This window comes from Micropterus salmoides, unplaced genomic scaffold (assembly GCF_014851395.1).
Source record: "Micropterus salmoides isolate LMB-PRFRI ecotype aquatic unplaced genomic scaffold, ASM1485139v1 Ms_hic_scaffold_15, whole genome shotgun sequence".
NCBI classification, from domain to species: Eukaryota; Metazoa; Chordata; class Actinopteri; order Centrarchiformes; family Centrarchidae; genus Micropterus; species Micropterus salmoides.
In genome coordinates, this window is record NW_024040596.1 from 17,521,721 (window position 1) to 17,549,543 (window position 27,823).

At 38.9% G+C, this 27,823-nt stretch overlaps 1 protein-coding gene across 1 annotated transcript in view; it reads right to left on the reverse strand.

Moving 5' to 3' along the window:
- Positions 1-212: 212 nt before the first annotated feature.
- The window catches only part of LOC119904225 (transmembrane protein FAM155A), an 84,939-nt gene continuing 57,328 nt past the window's right edge, over positions 213-27,823 (reverse strand). Inside the window, exons 2-3 of the mRNA XM_038720721.1 lie at positions 3,901-4,072; positions 213-1,388 (exon numbers count right to left, since the gene is read on the reverse strand). Of these exons, the coding sequence (XP_038576649.1) occupies positions 1,087-1,388; positions 3,901-4,072 (474 nt within the window). The 3' untranslated portion in view covers positions 213-1,086. The remainder of the gene's footprint in view (positions 1,389-3,900; positions 4,073-27,823) is intronic.

A 27,823-nucleotide genomic window follows, 5' to 3' on the forward strand; every position in this document is an offset into this window, starting at 1 on the left:
AAAGTAGCTCCTTTGGTCTGGCAACACATCAACATTGCTACAATGAAGTCCAACATGGCAAGAAAACCAAAAGGTCAGATGATAAGGCATATATTATAAACAAGTTATCAGACAGATTTTCTAAACCACTGGATTTGATGTAAAAACTAAAAGTGATTGTACCAGAGAAATATTCATAATAAACTCTCACTGTGCAATAAAACTGTATGTGATGTTTTAGCCAGGTGTTAGCAATTTACTGATGCTGATTACAGAAATATTATCTCACAAAACAAAGTGAGGGAAAACCATAAACCTGTGTTAAACACAGTGCTTATTATAGACATCAGAACCACATTCAAACCCCAGTGAAGTTTTAATGGGATTGTGGCCATCAAACCAGCATGGCAGAGCTTAGTGACATCGGAGGGGGCCTCCATAAAAACATCATCACCTGTTAGGTAGGCTTTTAGGGCACATGTCAACAACACACACTCATCCTCTCATACGCACACATACACACATGTGTAAAGACATGCATACAAGCACACACACACTCACGCATGCTCGCACACACAGTAAATCTAGAAACAGAAACCATCACACACAACCTTGCAGCTAATTTTTTTTTTTACACTTTATCTGTCTTATTTAGAGAGCACATTTTCTTCATGTATGAGAGACCCAGAAAAAAACACAAAGGATGAACATTAGAAAGAGAATATGATTGTGTTATTCCATAGTCAGCCAGTGCAACACAAACCAATAATTGGAACACAGTGTAAAAAAGCGTAGTGAGAGAAACTCAGCCATGAGGAAGCCGACCTTCCCACTCAACAAAGGCTGTGGCATTGTCCCCTTTCTATGTAAGGAACTGGTTGAGTCCCCTAGTATGTCTGTTTGTTTGCTTATTGATTTGTTTTGATTGATTTGTGTGTCTTTTTTCTCAAAGCGTTCCACATTTTCCATTTGCCGGCAAGTGTTGCAGAATGTCCACAGGCACACAGCTCCAGCCATTCGCACAAGTGTGGCTGTATTTTTCCACATTGGTTGCCATGGTGAGGGAATCCCCCACCCCAACACCCTCACCTCCTCCTGGCAGCTGTATCACTCCTCATTGGCAGGGCTCTCCTCCAGAGGCGTGATGGCGGGGAGGCCCAGTCCTGTTGCATTGTGGGATGCAGTGAGGCTGGCAACAGTATGTAGGAGGACAAGGACCAGCAGGCAGAGTTTGAGCCGGCTGTTACACAGTCTGCAGGCTGCCGAGGAGCTGAGGGAGGTACGGTGCTGGCATGGCGGGTGAGTTCTTTTCAGGGTCCCCCGGGAACGGTTGTCCACTTTCAAGTCCCACCGCACGTCACAGCACTCTGCATCCGGGTCTACACCTGATGGATAGTCCTCCAGCAGCCCTGGGGGTTGTTTTGGGGGGAGGGGGTGGAGGTGGTGGTGGAGATATAAACAGTTAGCTCACAGCTCACATGTTGTCTTAGAGATGCTGCATGTAGCATTTTATTTTTATAAATCCTGTACTTGCTTCCTGTCAAAAAAAAGTCCAGCTTCCCCCAAAGGCACTGTTTTGAAAATGAAAAGATATAAAAAGACAATAACGCAGGAGTGATTTCCTGTAAAATTTATCATTCTCAAATCTAAATTAAAGTTGAAAAAGCACCAAGAGAGTTCACTGCACTGCAATGTAAGAAAACACATGCAAATGGAAAAAACACAAGAAGATTAAGAGACATATTAATCAATTTGACAACACATGCACAGCATAAAAGAAACACACAAAAATATAGAAAACAGGGAAAAGGGTTAACACTAGCTGTACAGCCAATATTTCCATTAATATCATATCACGTCATCACAATGTTAAAAATAAAGTAAATATTGTTGGCCAATTTTTGTAGTTTTAGTAGTTTTGTACCAAATGTCTCTTTTCTATGCTGCAGCAGCCTAATTGAATTACTATGATTAGCCTTGCCTTTGCAACTAAGCATACAGATACAGTATAGGAGTGCATTTAATGTATGGAGACTGTACAGTACCATACTGTACATACTAAAAAATTCATGCAATTTAGTGACAAAAGCAGTATGTAACAAGATGTACAGCATTGACACAAGGGCTGAAATCAGCTTTCAGCTTTCTGACATTCTCTCCACTGACACTGTAAGCAAAGGGGGGTTATCACAGCCCATATGCATGCTAATGTCAGGAGAACTTTGAAGAAGAGTGTTCCCATTCAGCACAGTTTAGACTCCAAACAGCTTAACTGTGACAAGAGGAACCATGTAATTAGTAAGTTTCTGACAAATCTGCATTTAGAGCGACCATGTTTGCAGAGTTATTTACAAAATACACACATGCACACTATATGCAGAAGCAAATGACACAACCTGAAGAGTTGCAATAGCCGCTGTAATCTCACTTACTTACTCATATGTACAGAAATGCTTTATTATCCTTGCTCAGTATATTAGCTGTGTTCACAGAGCAGACTGTACATTTAGAATTGATTGCCAAGATCTGGACAACATAACTGGATAACACATGTCTAAAAACTTTGGTGATATTCTATTTTTTTCTTACCATCAGCAAAGCCCATGAAAAGACCAAAACCAATAAAGTCATCCAAATAACAAATATTTTCTGTGTAGCCAAAGCCTGATATAGCTTATTTCTCTGTGCCACAGACCTCCATTGACCAAAAACTATTGAAAACACATCATTTAGCCACACTGTTGCACTGGATGTCATTTTCCTTCATTATGATGAACATGGGGCACTGTAGTTCATTTTGACTCAGTCCCACATTCTGTTGCCTCAAAGTACTTACGAGTGCAGCAAATGTGTATTTAAGCTGTTTTGAGAAATATTAAACATTATGTGAACCCACTGTGTGAAAATCAACTGTTTAGAGACGGACTTACACATTGTTGGTCTTGGTCTTTTCATAAGACTTGTTGATAATAGCAACAATATATTGCCAGCCGTATCCTTTTATTTTTAAAGACTGACAAGATTCTTTAGTATTCTTCATAAATACATACATACAAATGATTAATAGGAAAACACACAAATCAAAAACACAAACACTACTTTCAATATCTTCTGTCACACTGTACATGAATGTAACCTGACCACCAGAGGGCAGCATCCACATGTGATGACAAAAATCTGCTCACACAGTTAGACTGCATGGGACTCACCTTTGGTGTATGTGGAGACAAAACTATGGTCCTGACAAAGTTTAGCATTTATTTAGGATTAAGATGTGTGTGTGTGTGTGTGTGTGTGTGTGTGTGTGTGTGTGTGTGTGTGTGTGTGTGTGTGTGTGTGTGTGTGTGTGTGTGTCCTGACCCAATGACTACATATAGGCCTATAATGTTCAGCACAGACACAGACTTACTGCGACAGCGCTCCCTTGTGCAGCTGCCTCTTAGTGCTGTGAGTAATTGGAAACAATTTGTTGTTATGTTGTATCACCCTGTTAGTCTGGTGATTTGACAGAACATCCTGAAACTGTAAAGTCACAAGTGTTCACTGTGTGTCCACCACAGATTGTGTGTCCTATTGAAGTATCATTGAGCAAGACATTACGCTCTGTTTGTGCTCACTATCTGTTCGCACATTATACAGCGAGTACAGTAGTTAAGTAATGTTCGACAGTACACAGGATGAGCACAAGCAGTAGAGGTTAGACAAGCTTGTTACTCATAGCTTCGAATGCTGCTTTATCCCCTAAATAGTCTATAAGCCTCTTTGACCCAACTGCTCAACTACTGGTTGAGTACTAAAGATACACTGGGCAACTGCAAAAACTGTGCTGATGTTAAACTTTATAATAAGGTTAAAGGGAAAAAACAATGGAAGATAAAACAAACAGAACAATGCATAAACTGTATGATAATGTTGTTGTACCTGTGCATATAAAACTGGGGCTGCCTCCATGAATGAGATCATCATTGTCGGGCAGGACAAAGGGGCACCGCTGCTGCACCTCCAGGCAGTACTGACCACAAGGGATTCGCTTACTGCAGTGCATCTGGGTGGTCTGGAAGTACTGAGAACACAGCCAGGGCTTATAAACCATCTAGGTGGGAGACAGAGAGGTGAGGGCAGGGGAGAGGGAGTACAGAGAGAGGATATTGATGAGTTAGGGAGGATGGCGTTGGGTGATTCGCATACACACATGCACACTCACACATGTATGTGCATTGTCCATGACCTCTACAACTGTTCATTCATACACTGAGCCGATATCCTGGTGTTCCTGATAACCAATGTTTACTAGGCAGTCATCACCTTGTCAGTAAATACACAGTATTACCCAACATCCTTTTCAGAACAACTGAGTATCACTGTGTACGGCGGCTGCATTTCAAGTAACTCCTGTTTTATATGCAGTGATCCACAAATGGAATATACAGCACATGTTTTATGAAACAGCCTGAGTGAAATGTAATGCACAAGAGGACCTTCAACTTGTTTTGCAAGCATTTAAAGTCACCATCTATGCTGTAAATCCTAATGTAAACATAGTTGTACCCCAACATCAGAAGATCATAACAAATATACTGTTATCACTCTCACATTAATACAGGGACCAACATTAGACAACAACTAAATCTACATTTACATCAGTAATAATCAATTAAGATCCAGAGAATCAAACAAAGGTTGTCTGACAACTAGGTAAACTCTATCTGCTGAGAGAGACAATGAGATGTGGTTAAAAGATCTGGAAAAATCTAGTAAGTGGGCCTTTAGTTCTTTTTTAAATTTTATCAAACAAACTGTAGTTTTTTTCACAAATACTTCAGTTAAAAAAAAACTAATTGGAGCTTTACTTTTTGGAAAAATTGCCATTATAAGCAAAGCAGCAAACACGCTTTGGCCAGCCACTTTGTCAGAAACACAACAGAAAAAAGCAACCTCTGAATTGTCATCAAAAATGAACAACATCAACAATGGGTGAAATTTCCCACACTCCATTTAAGAGGATACATAATTTTAACCATGCAAAGAGAGGCATATACAGTGTGCAAATACACGGACTTGCTATTGCTGAAAACAGTTTTATTAAATGTGTTAGATGTATTGAAAATCACAAGTATTATACTTTACAAGGCACACTTTGGAATCTAAATGAAAACAAGTGTAGCACCATCACTACAGAATTGGATGGCTTATCACGACCAAATTGACAGCTCTTTTAATACAATATCAACAGAATATAACACTCTAAGTGTACCTGAAGCTGTTAGGATTTGTTTACATCACAGCTGCTTGTGAACACAGCAGGGAAACATGCAAATTATTAATTTTATTATGTATATGAGATTAGCCCAAACATACAGTATATGGCCAAAACTAGGACTATATTATGTAACGTAAATGTTTGTGGAAATTTTTTAATCTCCCATTTTCTCAACTCTACAAGTGCACAAGTTGAGTCAAATGACTCACTTAGCACCTTATTTTCCTTTTCTCATGCGATAAGGTGGTCGCATCATTGTGCAGTAATATCACCTGCAGCAATTAACAGGTATTTCCTGTCAAACACTCCAACAACAGCGAGGCAATCTAGCACCTGCTATGAGCTAGCAGTGCACCAAACCATTGATTGATTGTATTTGCATTATATATATAATAATACACAATACACATTGCCTTTGTTATTAGTACATTATTTAATTTAGGACAAGTAATAATACTATTATTTTGAAGTCTCAGATCAAAGTATAGCAACACAGGCTAGCAAGCAGAAAGCAAAGGCATTTTTAATAAGTTCAGGTGACTGGTTTAATGCTGGTCACAACAGACCTGGATGTGAGCGGTTATATAGAAACCTCTGAAGACTCAAAGACTTCCCTTTTTTATAGCATGCAGCCAATGTAGTATGGTATTTTGTTTTGTTTGTCTGTATTTTTAACTGTATTTTTATTAACAGTATTCCACATGATCTGCATGTTATTCTTTATGTTAAGCTAACATGGTCTCTATATTTTCTCATCAACATTGTGTGTTTAGTTTTTATGATGGATTTGGAGAGAAGTATTCAAATAAACCAGTAGCAAGAAAGCCACTGCCTCTGCTTAGAGGAAATTACAGAACTATTAGTTGAACTGGAGTTGAACTGGAGGTGTAGATGGTTGCCATCCAGCCAAGATCTGAGCAATGTAAAGCAGGTGAGGACAAGAAAAAATATTGAGGGCACAAAATGAATATGAAAAATGAAAATGAATTACTCTAATCCTAAAGGGTGAATAACACACATTATAGGCTATGTCTGGGACAAAAGAGCTAATGATCATAATGATAATGATATGTCAGCATTATTGATGGGCTTATTATTAAAACATTTTTGCACAATGGAAGAGCTATCATTTTCCTTTTGCATTATTATATAAGGCATAGTTAAAGCCCTAAAGTTTGTCATTTTTCCTTGATTGCTCTGTAACATGGCATTGGCATTAGTTTGTGTTTCATTTTACTACATATAAAAAGACAAAAGTATGCAAATTGTGATTCAGATGAGGGGGGAAAATGCAATGCATAAGGAAACTTTAGTCTTATCTTATAGCTAAACTATATCTTTCGATTCATCTTCACAAACAATTCACAATTGGAGTAGTGGCTTTATTACTGTGGGTTAAAATACTGCTGGAATAACAAGGAGAACTTCAAGTCAATAGTACCTATTGTCTGGTAATTTTATAGGATCTGAAATGTACCATATCATTATATGATAATATAAATATTGCTTCAAAATAACATAGTAACTGCTGGGTTGAGTTATCTGTCTTGTGCAGTATATTGTAGACTGAGAGGCATATGCATGGGTGGCCACGTGCACATACAGACATTCTGCACACATTCACCGATACTGTACAGGAAATCGCTGTGCGCTAATAATTTGATTTCAAGTCAAATATAAGGTTGATTCCTGAGGACACACACACACACACGCACTGACCTTCTCTCTAATCTGTCACTGTGTAAATGTCAAATGCAAGTGTGACCATGTGACATAATGTCACATCTTTGTACACATTAGATTAATACTGTGGTTGTCTTGTGCATTTTGCTTGTGCAACACATTTTCCGTTTCATGTCCTGCTGTTCCCAGTGTTTGGACAACTGCTCATCCTGTCGCTGTCAGTATGGGGAGATTAAGACAAACTGAGCAGAATTCAGCAACATATCACATTACACTAACAATGCCATCAGCAATAAGTGTGAAGTAGTGTCTGTTGGTGTTTATCAGACATTTCCCACACTCAGCAGATTCTCAGAAAGCAATGTTAGTCAAGGTCGGTCTGGTCAATTGCACTTATGTTGACATGAATCAAACAATCAAAAGCTGAATAATCAATACAATCAAAACTGAAGAGATTATGTTTAAACATCACCTGAAGCGGCCACTTAGCTTTGAATTGAGCCTAGGAGAAAAGGTCTAATACAAGTGACAAACATTTTCTCATCCTTTTCCTATTTCCTTATGTCAAAATTCAAGTTAATGTTTAGGAATGTTTGTTTACAAGGACAAAGAACTAAAATAGGTTAGATCTAGGTGACACCTATTGTCACGGATGGAACAAAAAAAGGCAAATGTGCCCTAGGAGCCTGCTAGTCAACAGATGTACAACAGATGTGGTATAGGAACCACAGCTCTTTTTGGCCTTTGTCACACAGTCATGTCCTTCTGCATGCAGTCCCAGTTAGTGAAGCCCACTGCTGACGCTGCTGTTGCTGCATACGAGATCTCCACTCCCTCAACCATCAGTCTACTGTAGACTCATGAGTAGTAGTTTATCGTCCTGCTCTCAAATCTCAGAAAGGGAGAGAAGCGTCATGATAAAGATAGTAGTATGATGGACTCTTTCTCTCTGTTATATAACTTTTTCCAGTCTGGTGTGTTCTCTCAACCCCTTTGGGGAGAGAGTAAAATACTGCTTTCTCCTCAATCACTGACTCAGTGAGTTAGAGGTCAGCCAGCTGACTCTCAAATTTTTATTCTCCCTTTTCTGTCACCTTTCACTTCCTTTTACATCTCCCATTCGAATCCCTTTTGCTGTCTTAACTCGTGTCATTGTGTCATCTTTCCCAGTGACAATGCGACTGTGATACAGTCTCACAATACAGGCCCCAAGGTCTGATTTGCTAGTGATGCTTTTACAGTAAATTCTCAGATAGAAGCACACATGAAAAACCTGCTAAATTAAACCCGTTGGCCAGTCATATTCAGGACAATGTATATTTCCACAACAGTAATGATTTATTTTAATAAATTATTTATCAAGGACAGCCCACCATAAATAACATCAATGCAATGTAAATATATAATATGTATGTGATTTGCCTGAAAGGCAAATTTTCATCTGCAGTCCCTGGGCAGGTTAAATGAGCACAACAACCGTCATGTTCACCATTCTTGACATTTGATAACACACGTCAGTACAACATGGTTGTGTTATACTCACTCACTGCTCTGTGTCTTTGAGTTTCTCTTTAACAGAACCACTGTCTCATTCACTAACCAGTTACAATCTCCTCTGCTTTCACTCTTAAGAATTCGCTGTCAACGGAACAATTCCTGCAGATTGTTCACATTAAACTCATATCAGGAAAGGGAGGGACTATGCCAGTTGAGTTGCTCAAATACTTTTAATGTGCAACATCTACACAGGAGGTGATGATCATTCCAGTCCATGTTGCTAAGCTGGTAAGGGGAACTTATACAGCTGAACCGAAGCCGTTTTTGGGACCGCCCTGCTTTGCTTCTGATTGCCTAGTAGCCCTTAAGTAGGCACTGCACATGTGCAACTGCAAACAAAGATCTTGTAGAGGTGAGATGCATCACTCCATAGCTAAAAAAGGAGCGTTCAACACAGGGTGAAAAGAGGAGCTGGAGCAATGTGCAGTATGACAAAAGACATGGTGTTTCTTAAAAATAAAACCAGATAACCTGTTCTGGTACAACCCCTAAATAAAATTATGAACCTGAAAATGAGCACAATATGACCGCTAAAAAGGTAAATAAGTTGCCATAAGCAGTAGTTGTTTATTCTTTATAGGCATTTTCAGTTTTACCATTCTCATTGTTTTATGTCAGATTTAAGTGCAAAATGAAGATAATACACAGATCATATAGAAGAGCGGGTTGTCTCATAGTGCTTTCCATACATGTGTATGTGGTGGGAAATGTACATTGCTATGTATCGAAGTGTCAAATGAATATATATAGGTAAATGAATATACTGTATGTGATGAATAAGGTCCTCATGGAGGTAAAGAACAAATGCATAAACTTAGTTGGACTTTAGGCTGAACATTCTCATAGGGTCTTAGTTGGCCACAAATCACAATTTCCACAGCAAATGCTTCAGTTCAGTTGCAATGTATTTGCATAACACAAATGATTGATCAAAATCAGTGGAAAGAAGATAGAATAGAGACAATAGAATAGATGCGAATGTCCTAAGGCACTGCGAATTCAGGTGAAAATACATTTGCTAAAGTTGAAAATAACAATAACAGCTTGAGTGAAAATTTTAGGTTGTCTGAGTTGTATGACTCCATGAATATACAGACACAGTGGACTGTATAAAGAGACAAATCAGACAATAAGAGAGGGAATGTGTCTGTCTGATCTGAGATCTGAGCAATCACGCGCAGAGTTTGTGTCTTGGTGTCACAGCAAAAGTCAGTCGGGTAACTTATTCATTGCTTGGGGCCAAAAGATTAGGTAAGACTGCTCAAAGCCAGATTAAAGTTTGATTTTTGAAATTTGAAAATAAGCCAAGTGAAAATATTTAGCTGGTACTACAATCCAATCTTGAGCTATACAATGCATATAATTTTTAAATTTGCAAAATATGATGCCACAATATTTTGGAACACCCCATTCTCTCCACTGGTTTGCTTGCCTGCTGGAGATCTGCAGAGTTGAGACTCAGCTGTCTCCTGGATTTGATTATTTCATAACGATTAGGCTAATAAGATTGTAATTGATGGAAGGCCTTACCCTGCCCTGTGGTATTGGTTTTAAGTGGCCCCAGATGGCCCTGCCTTGTCAGTGCCTCGTCTTTAATGTTTTATCTGGACTTGTGGTTGTGGCTAAACTGCTGACTGAGGCTGAGGATGCTGGTAGCAACACACCAGATTACTGCAACTCATTCCTCTTCAACACGAAATACAATACAGCAGCACCACGGAGAGGCACTGACACACATAAACACATGCAGAGTCTCATGGGTCGCCTTGTCAATTACAACTACCATATCCATTCATTACTTCACTGCGTTTAGGCTATCCTCTTTTCTTTTATCCACTTTTCTGCTCTGTTTGTTTAAATGATCCTCTGCTTTAATAATGGACCACGCAATAGCCTAGTATTAGCATACTTTTAAGTTCTGTCAGACTGGGGCATGGGAGTAGAACAACAGAAGGAAATCAAGTTCAGCCTCATTGTCTCCGGAAAACACATTGATATAATTTTCTTTTGGTTTTCGGGGGGGGGGGGTTCAGATGTTGTTAGGTCGCTGCAAAAAGTACTTTATGGTCAGCAAGCACAGCTAAGAAAACCTTAAAAGAAAGAAAATGTAAAAGGAAATAGAAATGGTTATAGAGAATGCTTTTGGATATAAGTGTCTTCGGATTTTTCTGCCAATTTTAAAATGTTTTTTTTTTTAAATTAAAGAAAGAGATACATTTCAAGCTTAATTTTTTTTTTATTTAAGCAAATGAATGGACCATATTCATTGTATACTGTCAATGAGCAGTCCATTCAAACAGTGACACTAAGGCAGTTGCAGATGTAACAAGTCAAATAGAGGCTTTTCTTTAGTAGGAGCCAGCAGGCAAAATTCCTACAGCAGCGGCAGCAGCAATGCCCCATGGGAGTTCCTCTACAAGCTGGGGCTAAAGGGTCGAATAGCAAAGGTTTCACCAAATATAATCTGGAAAAACAACATCCACGTTCACATATGCAAACAAATGAGTGTACAAGGTTAAACATGTCGGTAAGTCAATAAATGTAATCAACCATGAACTCAAACACAAAGCAAAAACAGACCATTGTTCTCTGCAAGGAAAGTGCACGTATAATCTGTTCAGTATCTTTGCAGAACTACCCTGCTAATCTCAGAATGTAACATTTAATTTGCTGTGATGTATTTATCTTTCCTTGTGTGTACAGTGAAAAAATGCATGCATGTATATTCACTAGCCTGGGGCGCCAGCAAGCATACAAACTGTGTCAACACAAGTAAAGATGGGAAAGTGTAACATAACTAATGATCTAAACAACAAGACGGACATGTTATAATAAGGCAAACAGCCATGATTGTTAGAGGAGCCAATGAGAATGTAAAAACAAAAGGACTAGCAAGGCTGCCGGCAGACTGAATCCACAACACAATGCATTGATTGAAAGTGAAGTGACTCAGAAAGAATTCATGCAACTCCCTGAGAGGCACCTATTCAATTACATTCGTGTAACATTTGACTGTAACGGAATGACTGTGTGGACACATAAGAGACATAACAAAGACATTTGTGCATACAGCAAGCACACACAGACACGTAAAAAAAAAAACACGTCATGTATTTTAGTATGGGCTGCTCATTTGACAAACAAAAGCCATGCTAATGTAATTACCACACGTCAAGGGCATCCAGTATTATACTGAGGGATATTATTAAAATGAGAACGCACCCAAATCAAATAGCTGAACAGAGAGGGAAGTGTGCGTAAAAATAGAACAACCTCAGACTTCTGACAGCACAAAGTTCACCAGACTGTTGTGCTGAGACGTTTGACAGGCCATGTTTCAATGTAGTGTGATTGTCAGTGAAAAGGAAAAATACAATAAGCATTATGAGAGCTGAATCGAAAAATAGCAGCTGTACAGGGTTACATGAAAAATAAATGAACGAAAGATACAGCCATGGCAGTGTGTGAATTAATAATGAAAAAAAGTTTCCTCCATGCAGGAGGTGTTCACTGCCTACAAGAGTGTGTGTCAGGTGGTGCTCTGCGCTGCCCTCTGAGCATTTGAGACGATCCATTTCAGGTCCTGCTGTCAGGATGTCATTCTGTTTGGACCACTTGATAAAGTTATAACCCAGCTCTGATCAAACATATTTATAAACATTACGTGAGACAACTAGTGTGGCTTTTGAACAGTGTCTTTTAGTGTAAGTCGGGAAATGGTAATGGCACACCTGAGTGATTTGTTCTTGATGAAATTGCATACAGACATTCATGAAGACAGAGAATGAATCCAAATGATTTTTGTGATCCTGAGACTTTTCCTCTAGCCCAGGTGACACAACAACTGTTAAATGTATTGCCATGAAATATGGTGGCATTTTGAATTTCCTGCCGCCTCAGCATGACCACTTTGGTGATCCCTTCAATTTGTTAGCATGCTAACATGCTAAACCAAGATGGTGAACATTGTAAACATTTTACCTGCTAAACATCAACATGGTAGCATTGTAATTGTGAGCATGTTTCCATGCTGATGTTAGTATTTAACTCAAATACTGGGTCTGAAAACACTAATGAGAGTGATTAGTGTGAACCAGCGATAAGTGCTGCGGGCTGAAAAACCAAAACAATTAGATGAACGATGTTATAAAGCTCTGTAAGTTTTATATGGTGTATTTTACAGTTTGGAAAACAAAACGGAGTGACAAAGACCATAATAAAAAATAAAGATAATTTCTGACCCAGGTATCTCATTTTGCATGAAGTGAACAGTAGACTGTCCGGTCAAGCAGGAAAGAGTAAATAAATAAAAGAAAGTAAGAAAAACATTAATAGAAGCACATGGATGTTGCACTACTGTATCTTGGCTTGTTTACATCCACAGCTCAGCTGTACCACATGCTGATTCCACCTACTGTAGACAGAGCGCTTCACTTTCAGACTGAGAAGATAAGAGGAAAAAATCCTCAGAGACAGAGACAGCGAGAGTGCCAGTGATGAAAAATTATGGATGTGAGGGTGGAGATGGATGAAGAAGAAAAGAGGACATTTTCTATGGGGAGCACATACATATGCACAAAACATTTGACCAAACACTAATTTTGTTGATTAATCAAGGTTATCTGGATGTAATTCATCGGCACTGTCATGCTGACACTTAAACTGATAATTAATTTGACGAAGATAATTATCAGCAAGATGTGAGCGAGAGTGATATATCAACACCCACTGCAATCATGCAGCCTGCGGTTAGCTCTACCAGGCCGTGCTAGTATGCATGTGCATGTACCTGCAGCTCAGTTATCAACTCTCTCTGCTTCTGTGGGGTCCCATTTCTACATCCCCAGCCATGCAAACCTGTTAACTAATGCAAGTAATCTCAGCAACATACAACTGTTCACCCTAACCGAACAGTATTAGAGCAAGATCCCTTTCTCTTTACGGAATTGCTATCTCTCCTGCTGCTACCCATGCCACCTCACCTCCACTCCACCACCCTTGTCTCCCTCTGCAGCATGTACTGCAGCAGTTGGATGAAAAATGGCCTGGAAGGGGGGGCTGGCGCAAGGTTGCCAGCAGACACATAACAGATATTCACACTCACCTTCAGACACACACTGTGCTGTCTTTCCATATTTGCTGTGCTATTTCTCTAGCTTGCTCTGTTTCTGTCTCTTTTAAAGGCAAAGCAAGTGCACACACAAACACACAGGCATATTAGAACAAAAGTGAATAAAAGAAAGAGATAGAGATCGACGATGAGGGACACAGTTGTCAGCAAGTCTTTACAGTATTAATAACCTACAGTTGTCAGTAGCTTGTTATTAGAGAGTTTTCCTCCCACAGGTGTCGCTGACCCAGCCAGGCCAGCCATGTCAGGCCCCGTGGAGCCTCTTAGGGGGGATCACTTGAAATTGAGCTCATGTCCTAAATTGGCCTCCTAGTTTCTCAGTTGAATGCCTTTTTGTTTTAAAGGCACATAAATCAAATGGGACAGTGTGTAAGCATCGAAAATTTAGAGATGAGTAATCCACACTGCAGTTAACTGATAAAAAAAAATGCATATATACTAGGGCTGGGCACGTTATAATTAATTAAAGCCGACAATAATTTTATCGCACATTAACGCAGTTATTATTAGGCCTAATATATTATTATTTTGAAAGTCTGGCGCTCACTGGCTCTGAATACACATACAGTCAAACCATGGGTCACAGGAGGGGTGAGATGTTAATCAGCCTGCAAATCACCCACCCAAACAAACAGTGGAGGGAGGCTTCGGCAGACTACACTGGATGCAGCGTGTGGAAGTAGTCGATAAACCAAAGCAAGACAAGCGATCAACTAAACTTTGCTCCGGTGACCAGAACAGACAGGGAGACAAGCGCTCCACAAGTAAACGGCAGGCGCTCTATGGAAAGCATCCATGGAAACGGCTTCTGTGCGTTACATAGCTGTAGCCTATTTAACTTAAGTAGAAATTATAGGCTACATAACTTTACCTTATAGGCCTTCATCTAGTTTTGCGGGGATGCTCTGCCATGCGAATTTCCTCCTGTTGATGTCCTATTTAGTAAACAGTAAGAGATTCTGGAAACTCAAACAGCTTCACCTCACTCTAACAGGGACACTTGCTACTGAACATAGACTGTTTAAGCTAGAGAAAAATGTTTCTGCTGATACCTGCTCAGAAAAAAAACAAGAAAACAGATTTATATACAGTATGTTAACCTGTGGCTCAGAAGGTGCCTGTTATGATGTTATGATCATGGCTCTGGACTTTGGTAAATGGCTTTGGTTTTATATTTGATTGATTACATTAATGTTTAAGTTGAGATTTACAAAAAATAATTTATTGCTACTGTGTAAAGGGAATACTGCTTGTAAAAAGCACCATATTTGTTTATAGTGTTTGCACACCACATGATGTTATTGCACTTTTAGTGTATATAGCAGTACATTTAAATTAAAAGTGTGCAATACACTACTATAGAATTTATTATTCAATTTTGCGCATAACTATGCGATTAATCGCGATAAAAAATTTTTATCGTTGCCCAGCACTAATATATTCTATTTGACACATATACAAACATGCATGCACATTCCCAAAACCTTTCCGTTTGTAACTTCCCTCAGATGAACCCATCCATTTTCATCAGGCACAGGAATGAAAGACAAAGGAGGGAGGAATCTTCAAAGGGTGTCATTGAAGTTTATCTCTGCATTTGGTTGGGGAGGGAATCAAAGCTTTCTTCAAAGCAATACAGCAGGGAAAGAGCTGCATCTTCAATAAGACGCTAATGTAAAGGTAAGATCCATGGGAAACAGAGATGAAGAGGTGGAGGAACATAAAGAGGTAATCAAACGTCCACAAGACTTACAGGATGTTCTTGCTATTCCTCTGTTAAAGATACGCACTGTCAATGTCCACTGTAAATTATGTGACAAGTTAAAATAGAACATATTAATAACCTGAACATAAGATAACTGAATATGGTAAATTCATGGTCTGTGATGTTGAAATGTGTGCTGATGTTTAAAAAGCGATGCCTCACAGCAAGAAGGCCGTGGGTTCAAACCCCGTTTGCCCCGGCCTTTCTGTGTGGAGTTTGCATGTTCTCCCCGTGTCTGCGTGGGTTCTCTCCAGGTCCCACCATACAAAGACCTGCAGGCTAGGTTATTTGGTTTCTCTAAATTGTCCTTAGGTGTGACTGTGAGCGTGAGTGGTTGTCTGTCTATGTGTGGCCCAGGATAAGCGGTTGACGATGGATGGATGGATGGATGGAAATTCATAAGAATTGCCTAAAACCATAAAATTGGGTAATATAGTCAGAATACGTCATACGTTTATCTTACATTGTTTATTTTGTTCATGATTTTGTAAATTGCGGTTAAAAAGTGTTCATTTACGATCTACGAGGTGATCTTGAACTAGAATCCGGCTGACACTCTCCGTCTCCGCCCACATGCCTGGGGATGTCGCCGTATTTTCCTCATTAGAGTAAAATTTCTCGCTGAGGAAACATCGCTTTTCACTCTAGTGAATATTACTCCCCATTTTCATGTTGTTAAACAGAGTTAGCATGATTGTAATATTCCATTAACATGTCAAAGAGATTTCAAGTATGTAAGACATTTTGAGTAAGAGTGTAGTAAAGTGTGTGTGTTAGCTAACTCCCTGCTAAAGAGCACTGACCAACCCGTGGCCGTGCAGCGTGCGTCGCCATTTTGTGTCAACTGTGAATACCCATGTACGCTCATTGTGGTATATTTTGCACTACTGTTGAGATGTTTCATGCACTTTGATAAAGTAGTTCTGCTAACTTGTGAGGAAACCGTTGGCTGTTTATACACTAAGCTATTTACTTGCTATTCAATGACTGATTACTTTGTATGCTTAATTACTGTGTCTACTAATCTACATTTTGTTGCAATATGTTAGTCTCATAGGACTTCAGTTTTCGTTGTTACTATAGATTACCGGTATGTCTCAGGTAAATGCTGTGTCAGTGAAAGAAGTGTGTGCATTCTCTACACCTAAACATTTTGCTGTAAAATTGTATAAACTGTTAATTTTTGGACAAGAATCTCATTAGAGTAAAAGTTCTTGCTGAGGAAACATCTCTTTTCACTCTCGTGATTATTGCCCCCATTTTCACAATTATATATAGACAAAATCAATCTCTTATTGGAGAAGTTTGGAAACTTCTGCTGTCTAACGTTCTACCTGCAAAGCACCCAGCGGTGCCCCGAATGTTCACAGCTGGACCAATCATGTTCCACCTCTTTACCATGTCATCTCACTGCTCTGTGACTGTGATTAAAGGAGCTGAAAAGACTACAATTGATTACAATGGATTACATTGTTAGAAAAAAAATTACTGCATTATCACTTCATATCTGTCAGTGGAAATCTTTAAAGTCAGCCAATGTTAGTGTGTGTGTAAAAAAACATTTGTTGTTTGTGCCCAATTATCTGATCTATATCTGAACTCCCTTCAGCAATTAATACTTTTATGTTGTGATTTTGTGATCAGTTTAAGATTTAACTGTCAACCTTTTTCTTTTCAAAGTTGAAACATATTATAATTTCATCCTTCATTTCATCCCAGAGCTGCTGCGCTGCATCGTAGTGTAAGTGAGACGGTCCAATTTCTGCATTGTGTTGTATTCTTGTGTATGTATCTATTCAAGAAACTGTGTATCTTTATGGCTATTGTCTTCATTCCCATCCCCCCTTTACTAATGTGACCTTAAAAAGACACCCTCTCACCCAGTATCCCAAATTATAAAATAAAATAGGATAACCCTGACAGAAATCAATTTAATAACAAATAATAAATCCTAATATTGTTTTGTATTTCTTTCTTCTATTGCTTTCTATAGAATCTTATGTCACACTGACAACCCTGTCTCCTAGACATTACCTTAATATACTATATACTAAATGTTTTTGCCCTATATGTTTTGGAGGAAATGTAGTTACTGTGTGAATTGTATATTTACATATCCAATGTTAATAAACAATATTAGTGAAACTTAGTGTAAGTGGAACACACAGTATTGCATATAATGTCCTGAAAAACTGTTTTTATGATCGGATGAACTGTGTTATGCACTGAGTGGAGTAGATTTGGTTTAACATGAATACAAATAAGGCGCTGTCATCATGAAGCCTGGAACATGTGAGATACAAAAACAAATTGTGATGTTTGTGAACATCTTTACTGCACACAAGTACTTAAAAACACACGCACACATGTACATGCACAATCTCTTGGTACACAGCAGAAAATCAGCACAATCAGCTGTTTAATTATCAGATGAACAGCTACCAGAGCTGAGGAGGTATTAATAATGGAGTTCTTGTCCGGACTGGTCCAGCCACAGTCAGCTGTGAAGACTTGCTGCTAAAGTACATCACACACACACACACAATGTGGAGGCCACAGCTTTTGTTGACACTGTGTCACAGAACTATTAATTTACCTAACTCAGTGGTCGTTTTTGAGGTTGTGGCTGACGGTGGTGTTGTACTGGACTCCATTATATTAAAAGGAGTCTCTTATGTCATTATAACAATGTTAGTAAATTGAGTGTTTTTTGGTGACATTCAGTCTACAAGTTAGACTAAAATCTGACATCAGAAATCAAAAAATCCACTTAATTTATAACCTAATTTCTAGTAAATATGTTTGAATTAAATCATCAAAACATACCGTAGTTGAAGTAAAAACATTTGGAGATAAATTTGACTACCCATGTGTCCTCAGACTTGGACCATCGAGGTAACAAAAGTTAAGAAATCAACTAATAAGCCAGCAAGTTAAATGGTTAGATTGACTGAAATTGAATCAATTATATTATTATTAAATGTTGCATCAAATTAAACACAATTAAATTAAATACTGAAGTGTTGGAACTAATTTACAAAATTATATGATTTAATAGTGTTCAAATGAAATTGCCAAATCATTTTATGATTATTTTTTATCAGCCTGACATTTACTTATTAACAAGAAATTTAAGTTGATTTGGTACAATTTTACATGCCACTGATTCCCTAAACTACTTGCTGCACTTAATTTGATACTGCTTTCAACACCACTCATTTTATTGAATTCAATCCGTTTAAATGTGTGTCATTCAAGTTAACATCTAATCAACCATCAACATGATGTATCCATGCACTTGATAACAAACATATTTTCCCATTGAAAATGTCATCCATGTGCAAATGTGAAGATGGGGCAGAGCAGATGTGATGGTCTCTCACAAAAACTATGGAATCTCTGGAAATCTTTAGCATCTTTGTTACGTGACAAACCCCGTGGACAAACCTGTGAAGGGCAATTCATCAATGTGGGATTGAATTGTGATGGAGGTGCTATTGAGTTGAGTGTGACCTTAAAAACAGTCCCTAATTATAAGCGGTAGTAATAACAAAAGACAATTAACCATGAATGCACGATATCATTTGATAGCTATCAATCCCACCCCTCACATAATATGTTACTACGGTGCACAGCATTGGTTGCGCCTTTTGCCTATTTAAAAAGGGGTGTGTCGACAATCATTAATATTTAATTGCAGGAGCGGCCATTGGTTGTTGAGCTACACATTTTGAAAGTGGAACAACACATAAATACAGCAGAAGCATGGTTTCATAATTTGGAATGACTGTGCATACAAACACACATTTTTATGTATACACATTCAAATTTTTAGCATACACCAACATTTACTTTTGTATCCACATAGAGGTTGATATATTTGGCACACCAGCCTTAATATACACACTTGAAATGCTTTGTAAGTTTAGTCAGTCGGCGCTGCTTTCTACATGGAGGCTATGAGGACGTGCGTATGACAGTTTAGGTGAAACATTTCCTGATCAAAGGTAGAAGGAGAAGCTGCCGTAAGACAGCTGTTTGGGAAGCTTCTCTTCTAACCAATGTTTCACTATACTATGAGGCTGTAGATGTGAGACAGAGGACAAGTCCAGCAATGACAGTCCTTAAACACATCAACAAGCGTTCATTTGGGGTATTTTTGGAACAGCTCAGGTCAACAAAACATGCTTTGTCAGCTATGCTTCATATAAGATTAATTTCAAATTATCCCACAAAGAAGGAGCAAAGTCAAGGGCACTGGTCTATGTTGTATTTACTGTATATATGCACATGCACACACAGATATGTGGAACTCTCGGTTCTGCAGCTATTGCAGTTTGAAACACTATATTACCTGGTGCATACAAAGCATTGCATTGATGAGAAGAAAAAAAAAACGTTTCAATCAAGAGGAAGATACCACAGTCCCTATGGGATTCCTTCCCAGCAGTGCAGGGTCTCCATATAGCCAGAGAGGTCAGGAGTGCCTGTTTTGACCTCAATGAATCATTAACCTAAGTCACAACCCCCTCACTCTCTCAGCATATCTTCTCCTGTCACTCTGCCTTCCTTCCTTCACGTTCTCATCTTTACTGGTTTCTCTGGTTACAGTGTGGCATTTGCTCAAAGATCACTGATCCCTTCTCTTTTACACATTCAACCTCATCCAAAACACATATACAGTATATTGACTATGTACACAGAGACTATATTTTTGACTCCTTCTAACAACAGCACTATAGCACACAGGTATCTCTTCATCTCTTCCATTTTTACCCAACTCCCTTTCTATCATAGCTTTCCGTCTTTTCATGTTGTCTCTGATGTTATCTTTTCATCACACATATGGACGGGAAAGTGGGCCAGGATTGGCAGTGATCGAAATGCAGGACAAAATTAGAAAGGAATGGTGGAATCCGATGGGGTCACATCGTCTGGGCCATGCCTGAGATACAGCCCCTTTGCAGCTCCCAATTAGACTAAAAACTACAAGCAGAAAGTCTGATATATTCAACCAGGCCACATTCCGGCCCTGTGCGTCTATCTGTCAGAGAAAGAAAAGAAGTGGGAGAGCAAGAGCGAAATGGGGAGATGCAAACATTAGAAGAGGAGGAAGGAGAGACTGAAGATAAATTGGTCATCCCTCCCCCCCTCTTCTCTCCCTCCCTCCTTCCCTCTGCCTCTCTCTCGGGACTGCTGTGTGCGAGACTGCAGATAGATTCTGATGTTCTCATTTATGTCTTAATGATTGGGTTAGTATGCAGCTTGTGCTCTGCAATGCTGCGCCTTAGACAAAAAGCAAGATCACAGAGGCACACAAGTATACATGGGCACTCACATACACTGCAAGATGAAAAGATTAACACCGATATGTAATGCATGCAGTGGCATATATGTAGATGTATGTTTCAGTGGAACCACAGAGATGACACTATAGTTTGCAAAGCACACTTGGTATTTACATTTAATCAGCATTAAGTTTGTATTCAGCAGTACATTATTTTAAAACACAACTGAAGGGAAAGTACATGCATGATACACAGACAGCCTTGGAGTGCACTTGTATGCAAAGGGGGGATGAGGTACAAGAGAGGGAGACAGAGAAAGAGAAAGAGATAGTACTTGTAATGACATGTCATATCATCATGGGTGGTTAAGGCTTGAAATTCCAGGATGAGCATCCTTTTAGTAAACAGCCGTATCATTTGAATATTTTATTGAGGACAATTACTAGCTTGTTTACTTATTAATCTGATTGCTGCTGCCAGTATAATCTGCAGCTCTGTATCATGGAGAGAATGAGTTTGTGCAAGCAGAGGAGAGCGGAACACATCAGCCCCCACACTGCTGGTAGGCCTACTGCCGGGAAAACCATCAAGTTTATGCTGAATTATAATGGTAGCTTGGTGAATATTATTTTGATTGAGTTAAACATTCAAAGTCCTAGAAGATATGCACCCAAATGCATACTCTTATGTGTATCCATGGCCACAATAAACATGTCAAACTAGGTAGAAAACAGTGTTGCTCTAACAAGAAAACCTTGAATGCACAAACAACTATAAATGAAAAGCCAACATATTAGAATTACCCAAAGTAACTGGCCGTTTGCTAAAGCCCTCAACCAAACAGTGGTTGGTCGATCATAGCTGAGTAACAGTATCTAGGCACAGTAGGCTTGTCAAGCTTTGGATTTTTTAAGATGTTGGAGGGGTGTCCGATGGCCGATACTCAGCATTTAAAGAGTTTATATGGTTGTGGGTTTTTTATCACCTTTCCAAAAACAAAAATACAACAGCGAAGTTGTAAGGAATGGAATAAACACAGTTTTTATCAGCTGTAATGCAAACTCTTAATGTTAGCGTGGCTGGGTGACTAGGTCAGCTACCTACTGTACATTAGTAACTTAGCAACACTTCCAAGGCCAAGAATTAGCATGTCATTAGCTAACTACATTTTTGTGCAGTTACAGTGGCACTGGAAAAACTGGCACATCCTCTGTGTGGGAACCAACAACTCTCCCAGATGCTACTATATCAGACTTTAGAATAACATTAGCAACTCTGTCCTGCTCTGTATTTGATTAGAAGAAGTTTACCCAAGATGATTTTGCCAAACTCATCAGTTAGTCTTCAAAGTCTTTTCTCATGTAAAAGCGAAACTTATTTTTTGAAAATACAACAAAACATATATCTAACCTTTGTATTGCTTGTCCAAGTAAGGTAAGTTTAGGTATTTCAGTGATTTCTACACAACAAAATTTCTTAATACTGTAGCTACTCAGACTAACAAGTTCTACTCTGCAATACATGAAAAATGTTGCTTGTTAATTTCCATGTCTACTACATGGATCATCACCTGGTGAAGATACTCTTTACATGGGACCATTAAGCTTTAGCCTGTGGTCTTTTTGCTTCATTACACAGCGCTGACATAATATAGCCATCACATACATATGACAGTTGGTTCTCCTTTTCATCTGAGTCAGCTAGGAACATTAAAAAGTCAGCTAGAGACTGTGTTTTCAACTAGTTAGCTACAACTTCAAAACTAAACTATGTTAGCATTACTGTAGTCATCTCTGCCTCCAAAATCAATTCAACCTCTGAAACTTAAAATCATTTTGTCTGAATTCAAGGACCCATTATTTCAAAGACAAAAAACACATATTTTGAGTGGTAAATTTGCCACAGCTATCATTGTAAACTGCATTTTTGCAAAGGTAGAGTTGAAAGACTGACAGACAGCAACAGTAACCAAAGGCACATGCCTAGTTTCAGGGGGGGAAAAACATATTTGAATAAAAAAATTTTGTGATATAAAGGTAAACAAAAGTAGGGCAATATATGATTTTTCAAACAGCAACAAAAATTTAGTCTCAATAAAAAAGTGCTGATTATCTGCTTCCACACATAAGCAGGAAATTTTACAATGATAAACAAAAACATTTGACAAATGCTTGAGGTTTTTTAGCTTATCAGCTGGAAAATAGAAATGAAGCACTGAAATTCAATATATGTTTCTCAGGTGAATGTGGACTTTATGTACAGACCAAGCAATGGCAGGTCCATTAATCTAAGCTATATATCCCAAAGAGGCTGTGTAGGAACATGGTTGCTATTACCTGCTGGCTTATTGCAACTCAAGGGTCTACTCAAAACCACCTCGCCTGTCATCTCATATAATCAATGGTGCATATGCATGGTCTTGTGTACTTTACTTGCTTTCTTTGTGTGCTTTGCTGCCTGTTTGATTGTCTGTCCTGTCCTAATTAATTTCACCTGTGTCTAGTTATCCCCCCTCACTTAGGAAGCACACAGACTGTATATAGTCTGTGTGCTTCCCTTGTCTGTTGCCAGGTTATCTTCATCTTCATGTCAAGCACCTTCTACAGTGTTTTTGACTTTCTGCCTGATTTGTCGGATTTCTTATGGATTTGGATTATTGCCTGCTCCATTTTGGAGTTGTTTGCCTGTGTGGACTGCTTGCCTGTTTTGGACCCTTGCCTGCCTTCACCTTGCTGTAAACCTGTAGAGCTTTTGTTTTATTATTATTAAAAAAATGTTAATCAGAACCTGTGCTGCGTCGTTGTCTTTCACTGGGCCCACTCCCTTGATTTCTGTTTTCTTATTTGACTAAACGTGACATTAATAGCGTCACTGGCTGGAAGAGAGCTAGCCTCGGGGCCCAGCTAACCACTGCTTAGGGGAGTTTATATATGAGAGGATGAGAGGAGATCAGAGGGGAGGAGTGATGCTTAGGGGCAGCAGCAGTTTCCCATAATAGTAACACTGCAATACCTGAAATACCCATGTTCATTATGTTGTGTTTATAGCGCAGGTGCACAGAGTTTTACGTAAATGGGGTGAGTGGAGCATGTGTGTAGCGGTGTGTGTGCATGTGTGCATGTCCCTGGCTCAGGCTCTTCATAATCCAGAGATTTTCCACTCTGCTGCCTCCATTGTGAGGAGGAGAGAACACAGGAACTCTTGGTGCACTCTGCTCCACTTGCAAACATGCGGCCCATGTAACAAAGGCTAATACTACACTTCGGCCTCATCAAGTGTATGTGTCCTCTTCAGCACAAATCACTGTCACCCACTTGTGGAGGGCTTGCTTAATGAGGAACATTTTCACTAATAAAAGTACTCTTTTCTATGCACAGCAATAATGGATAACTCATATCTCACATCAATAATTGATAACTTATATCTCCCTGCAGTTCAACGTCTGGTTAGCTGGACATTAGAGCTCAGGGCCCTTTCACATAAATCTTCTAAGAATAGGGGTTAGTGCTGAGCTGTAGTATCACAAGTCAGGTCACATATTCATTTCAGAATTAGCTGTAAAGGATAATAGTGGCGCGAGTCTGTACCCAGGATAAGCGGTTGACGATGGATGGATGGATGGATGGATGGATGGATGGATGGATGGATAATAGTGGCAGTGTGTTTCGATTATTGTTAACTAATCCCATGAAAAAAACAAAACCAACAATGCATTAGCCCGTCTTTCAATGCTTTCTGACTTACTGTATCTGTGGCTTTAAGCCCCAAGCCCATTCATCTTTATTGAAGACATACATCTTTAAGTATGGGTCCAAATAATGTATATACTTTCATTTTCAAGAAAGGCACTGTTATTTTTAGGAAATGTTACTCAAACAGGAGTAAATAGTTGAGGTATGTATAATTGACCGAAAATAAACTGCACTGCCCACCCTCTTGGTAATGAAAATATGTTTTAGATTTTTGGTTATATGGCCCAGAAGAATAAACTATACCAGGCTTTGGCTACACAGGAAATACTACTTGCAATTGTTGACAATAGGAACAATATAGACTCGATTGAATTATTTACAGTATGTGTCTGCCTTCTTTTCTTCAATGCACACAGTGTTCAGCTACACTGACAGTGGGACAATCACTGCATGCATTTGAGTTGACAAAATGTGGTCAAATAAACTAGCTTGATTTTTACAATCAAGTCAAGAACCCAATGTTTTCAAAGAAACAAAATATGTCTGGCTGAATTTCAAAGAAAGGTGCATACAATTATGCAGAAGACATATAGAAAAATCCTTAAAGTGGTCATATTATGCTCATTTTTAGGTTCATTATTTTATTTAGGGGTTGTACCAGAACAAGTTTATATGATTTCATTTTCAAAAAACACCATATTTTTTGTCATACTGCACATTGCTGCAGCTCCTCTTTTCACCCTGTGTTGAATGCTCCGTTTAAGCTTTGGAGTGATGCATCTCACTTCTAAAAGATCCTTGTTGGGAGTTGCACATGCGCAGTTCCTAGTTAAAGACTACTAGCCAATCAGATGCAGAGTAGGGAGGGCCCTGAAAAGCCGGTGAACACGGCTTCAGTTCAGCTCTATATGTTTCCCTTACCAGCTTAGCAACATGGACAGGAGCAAGAGTTTCAGAGTGGTGAGTAATTAATCTGTAACAAAAGCATCTTTCATCCATAAAGTTTTAACTGAGCTCTGTCTCTACATCACAGTAACAACTTTATGTCCATTGACTGCCTGGAGGGTAGCTAGTGTTTGGAAGGGAGAGGAGAGGCAGCAGGCGGACATCTTGTTACTGTGTGCTGCGGCATTGTGTGTTTTTCCACCGGTGTTTTTGAGGGCGTGTCGTACTAGTTGCTAGGGGATTAAGTCAGTGATTAAGAGCAGTGTTTTCTGTAGGAGGTGGGAACTCCCTTTGGGCTGGACTTTGGGCTTTTTCACTTTGCAAACCCATTACATGCACAAAAAAGGTATCTAACTAAATAAAGGAGAGGGAAAAAGCCAAAAAGCATAATACCACCTCTTTAATAACTAAGAAATCATGAATGAAGTTTAGCCACAACGGTGTGCAACCTATGTTCACTGTACTGTTCCAAATTATCCCAGTGAGATAAACCATCTGTGGAAAGTCTGTGCATTTGGCACAATTATAAATTGTATTCCAATTCTTATTCCATTAATCTCCCAGTGTTGCACTCACCTACCATTTATGTATTTCTTTTTTTCCTGACCTTGACTATTTCTCTGCTGTCTTTTCCCATTTTCAGTAAAAAAACTTTAATTTCCATTTTTCATCTACTTCATGTTCTCTCATGTTGCCTTTGCTCTTTCGCACCCTCTAATTTGCTACTCCTTACAATCCCACAAATAAAGGAGTGGCATTGTTATGATATATTCTGTTTGGCAGAGCAGAATCTGAGCATGGAGACACAGCTTGCTGAGCCACGACAATGTGTTTTATGAAACTGAAAATTTGGAGCATATTTCAGCAGAGTCACAATCCCCAATGAATCTGTTCTATTCCATTATGTAAATGAGTCTGTAAGAGTGACTCCTAGGAATTTATGAAAGCGGGGCAGACATTCAAGAGCGTACATATTGTGTGTCCTCACTGGACAGGCTGCATAGGCTGGACATGTAGACACAGCTACTGTGACATTATGAATGAACAGTAATCAACAGATTTTGAAAATGTGACAAAGCTGCACATGTTGGTGTTGGCACAACGAGTGTGCTGACCTTCTTCAGGTCATTCTCTTGTAGCTGTAATGATCCCATCCGCTCCTGCCCTTGGAGATCTTTACTGACAACAACCAATCATAGGTAATATACTCAGGCCTCTAAGCATGCCTGTACACACATACTTAGCCAACTCTCTCCAGGTTTCTCTGCACTCTTCTAGGAGCTCACATTCCCAACATTTACATTGAAATTGAAAATAGAGTAAGTAATTCTTTCATTGCTAGTATCCATGGTCCCAGATGACCCCACTCCACAGTGTCCTCCCACATATCTACAAGAACAGAACAATCTTTTCCTGGATACCACTGTGTGCTTGACACCTCCTCTTCCTCCCCCACATACAGTACTATCCACAAAAGGGTGTACATACACATGCGCTCGTGCACATACATGAATAAAAAGCCTGTACGTGCCACAAGAGCTCATGTGAGGTTTTGTGTTGTCATTAGGGGGACACAGGGACTCCTGCACTGCTGTGAGCTCTTTGCTTTCTTAGTGATGACTCTATAATGTGGGCAGTGGCCACAGTTTGAGGACACCTTTGTCTACTGCATTCCATCAACCAGGGAAAAGATGCTAAGTGTGGGAACCAAGTTACGTTTATATATGCTTTTGTTTGATAAATAACCACTAAGCAATAAGTCTGTATTTTGTTTAATAGTTCATGTAAATTATCATAAATAAGTGATTTTATTGGATATTTTACTTAAAGGTAATTTGTAAAAAATCAGTTAATCATTACATTGAATCAATTGCATTCAAAACTGTGAAGTTGCTGGATGAGAAATAGGTCTCATGCTCATTGAGGTGAACACGCGGAAACTTAGTTTTGTTCAGTTGAGGCTCAAGTAACGACCAAGCCACATGGTTTTATTACCATAGTACAGTTAGCTGATTAGAAGTACTTACTTACTAAATCTATGCATTTTGTACTTACAGAATCCAACACAAGATAACACAAATACAAAGATTAAAACAAATATAATGGCCAATTTTTAAATTACTTTTTTTCATTTCAGTTTTTTCTTGCATTGAAATCACTCTCACTGTCAAATAAATGAAGAGGAGCACAACTGCGGTATCTTTGTTATAGTTTGGGGTTTTAGTGTTTTGTATTTCCTGTTTTATTTGGTTGAACCATTTCTTATGTGTCATTATTTACTTCACTTCCTGTCTTTGTGTCTTACCACACTGTGTTTTTAGATTAATTAATTCATTATTCTGTGTTTCCTGTTTTACTTTGTTATATTCCTCCCATCTTGTTTCTGTTCACTTCACTTCCTATCTCTGGTTTTACTGCTTGTTTGAATATTTGCTCCGCCCTTATTGTTTCCACCAGTGTCTTGACATCTGTCTTGTATATTTAAATCAGTGTTTGTCCATTGTCATTACATCTTGGTCACTT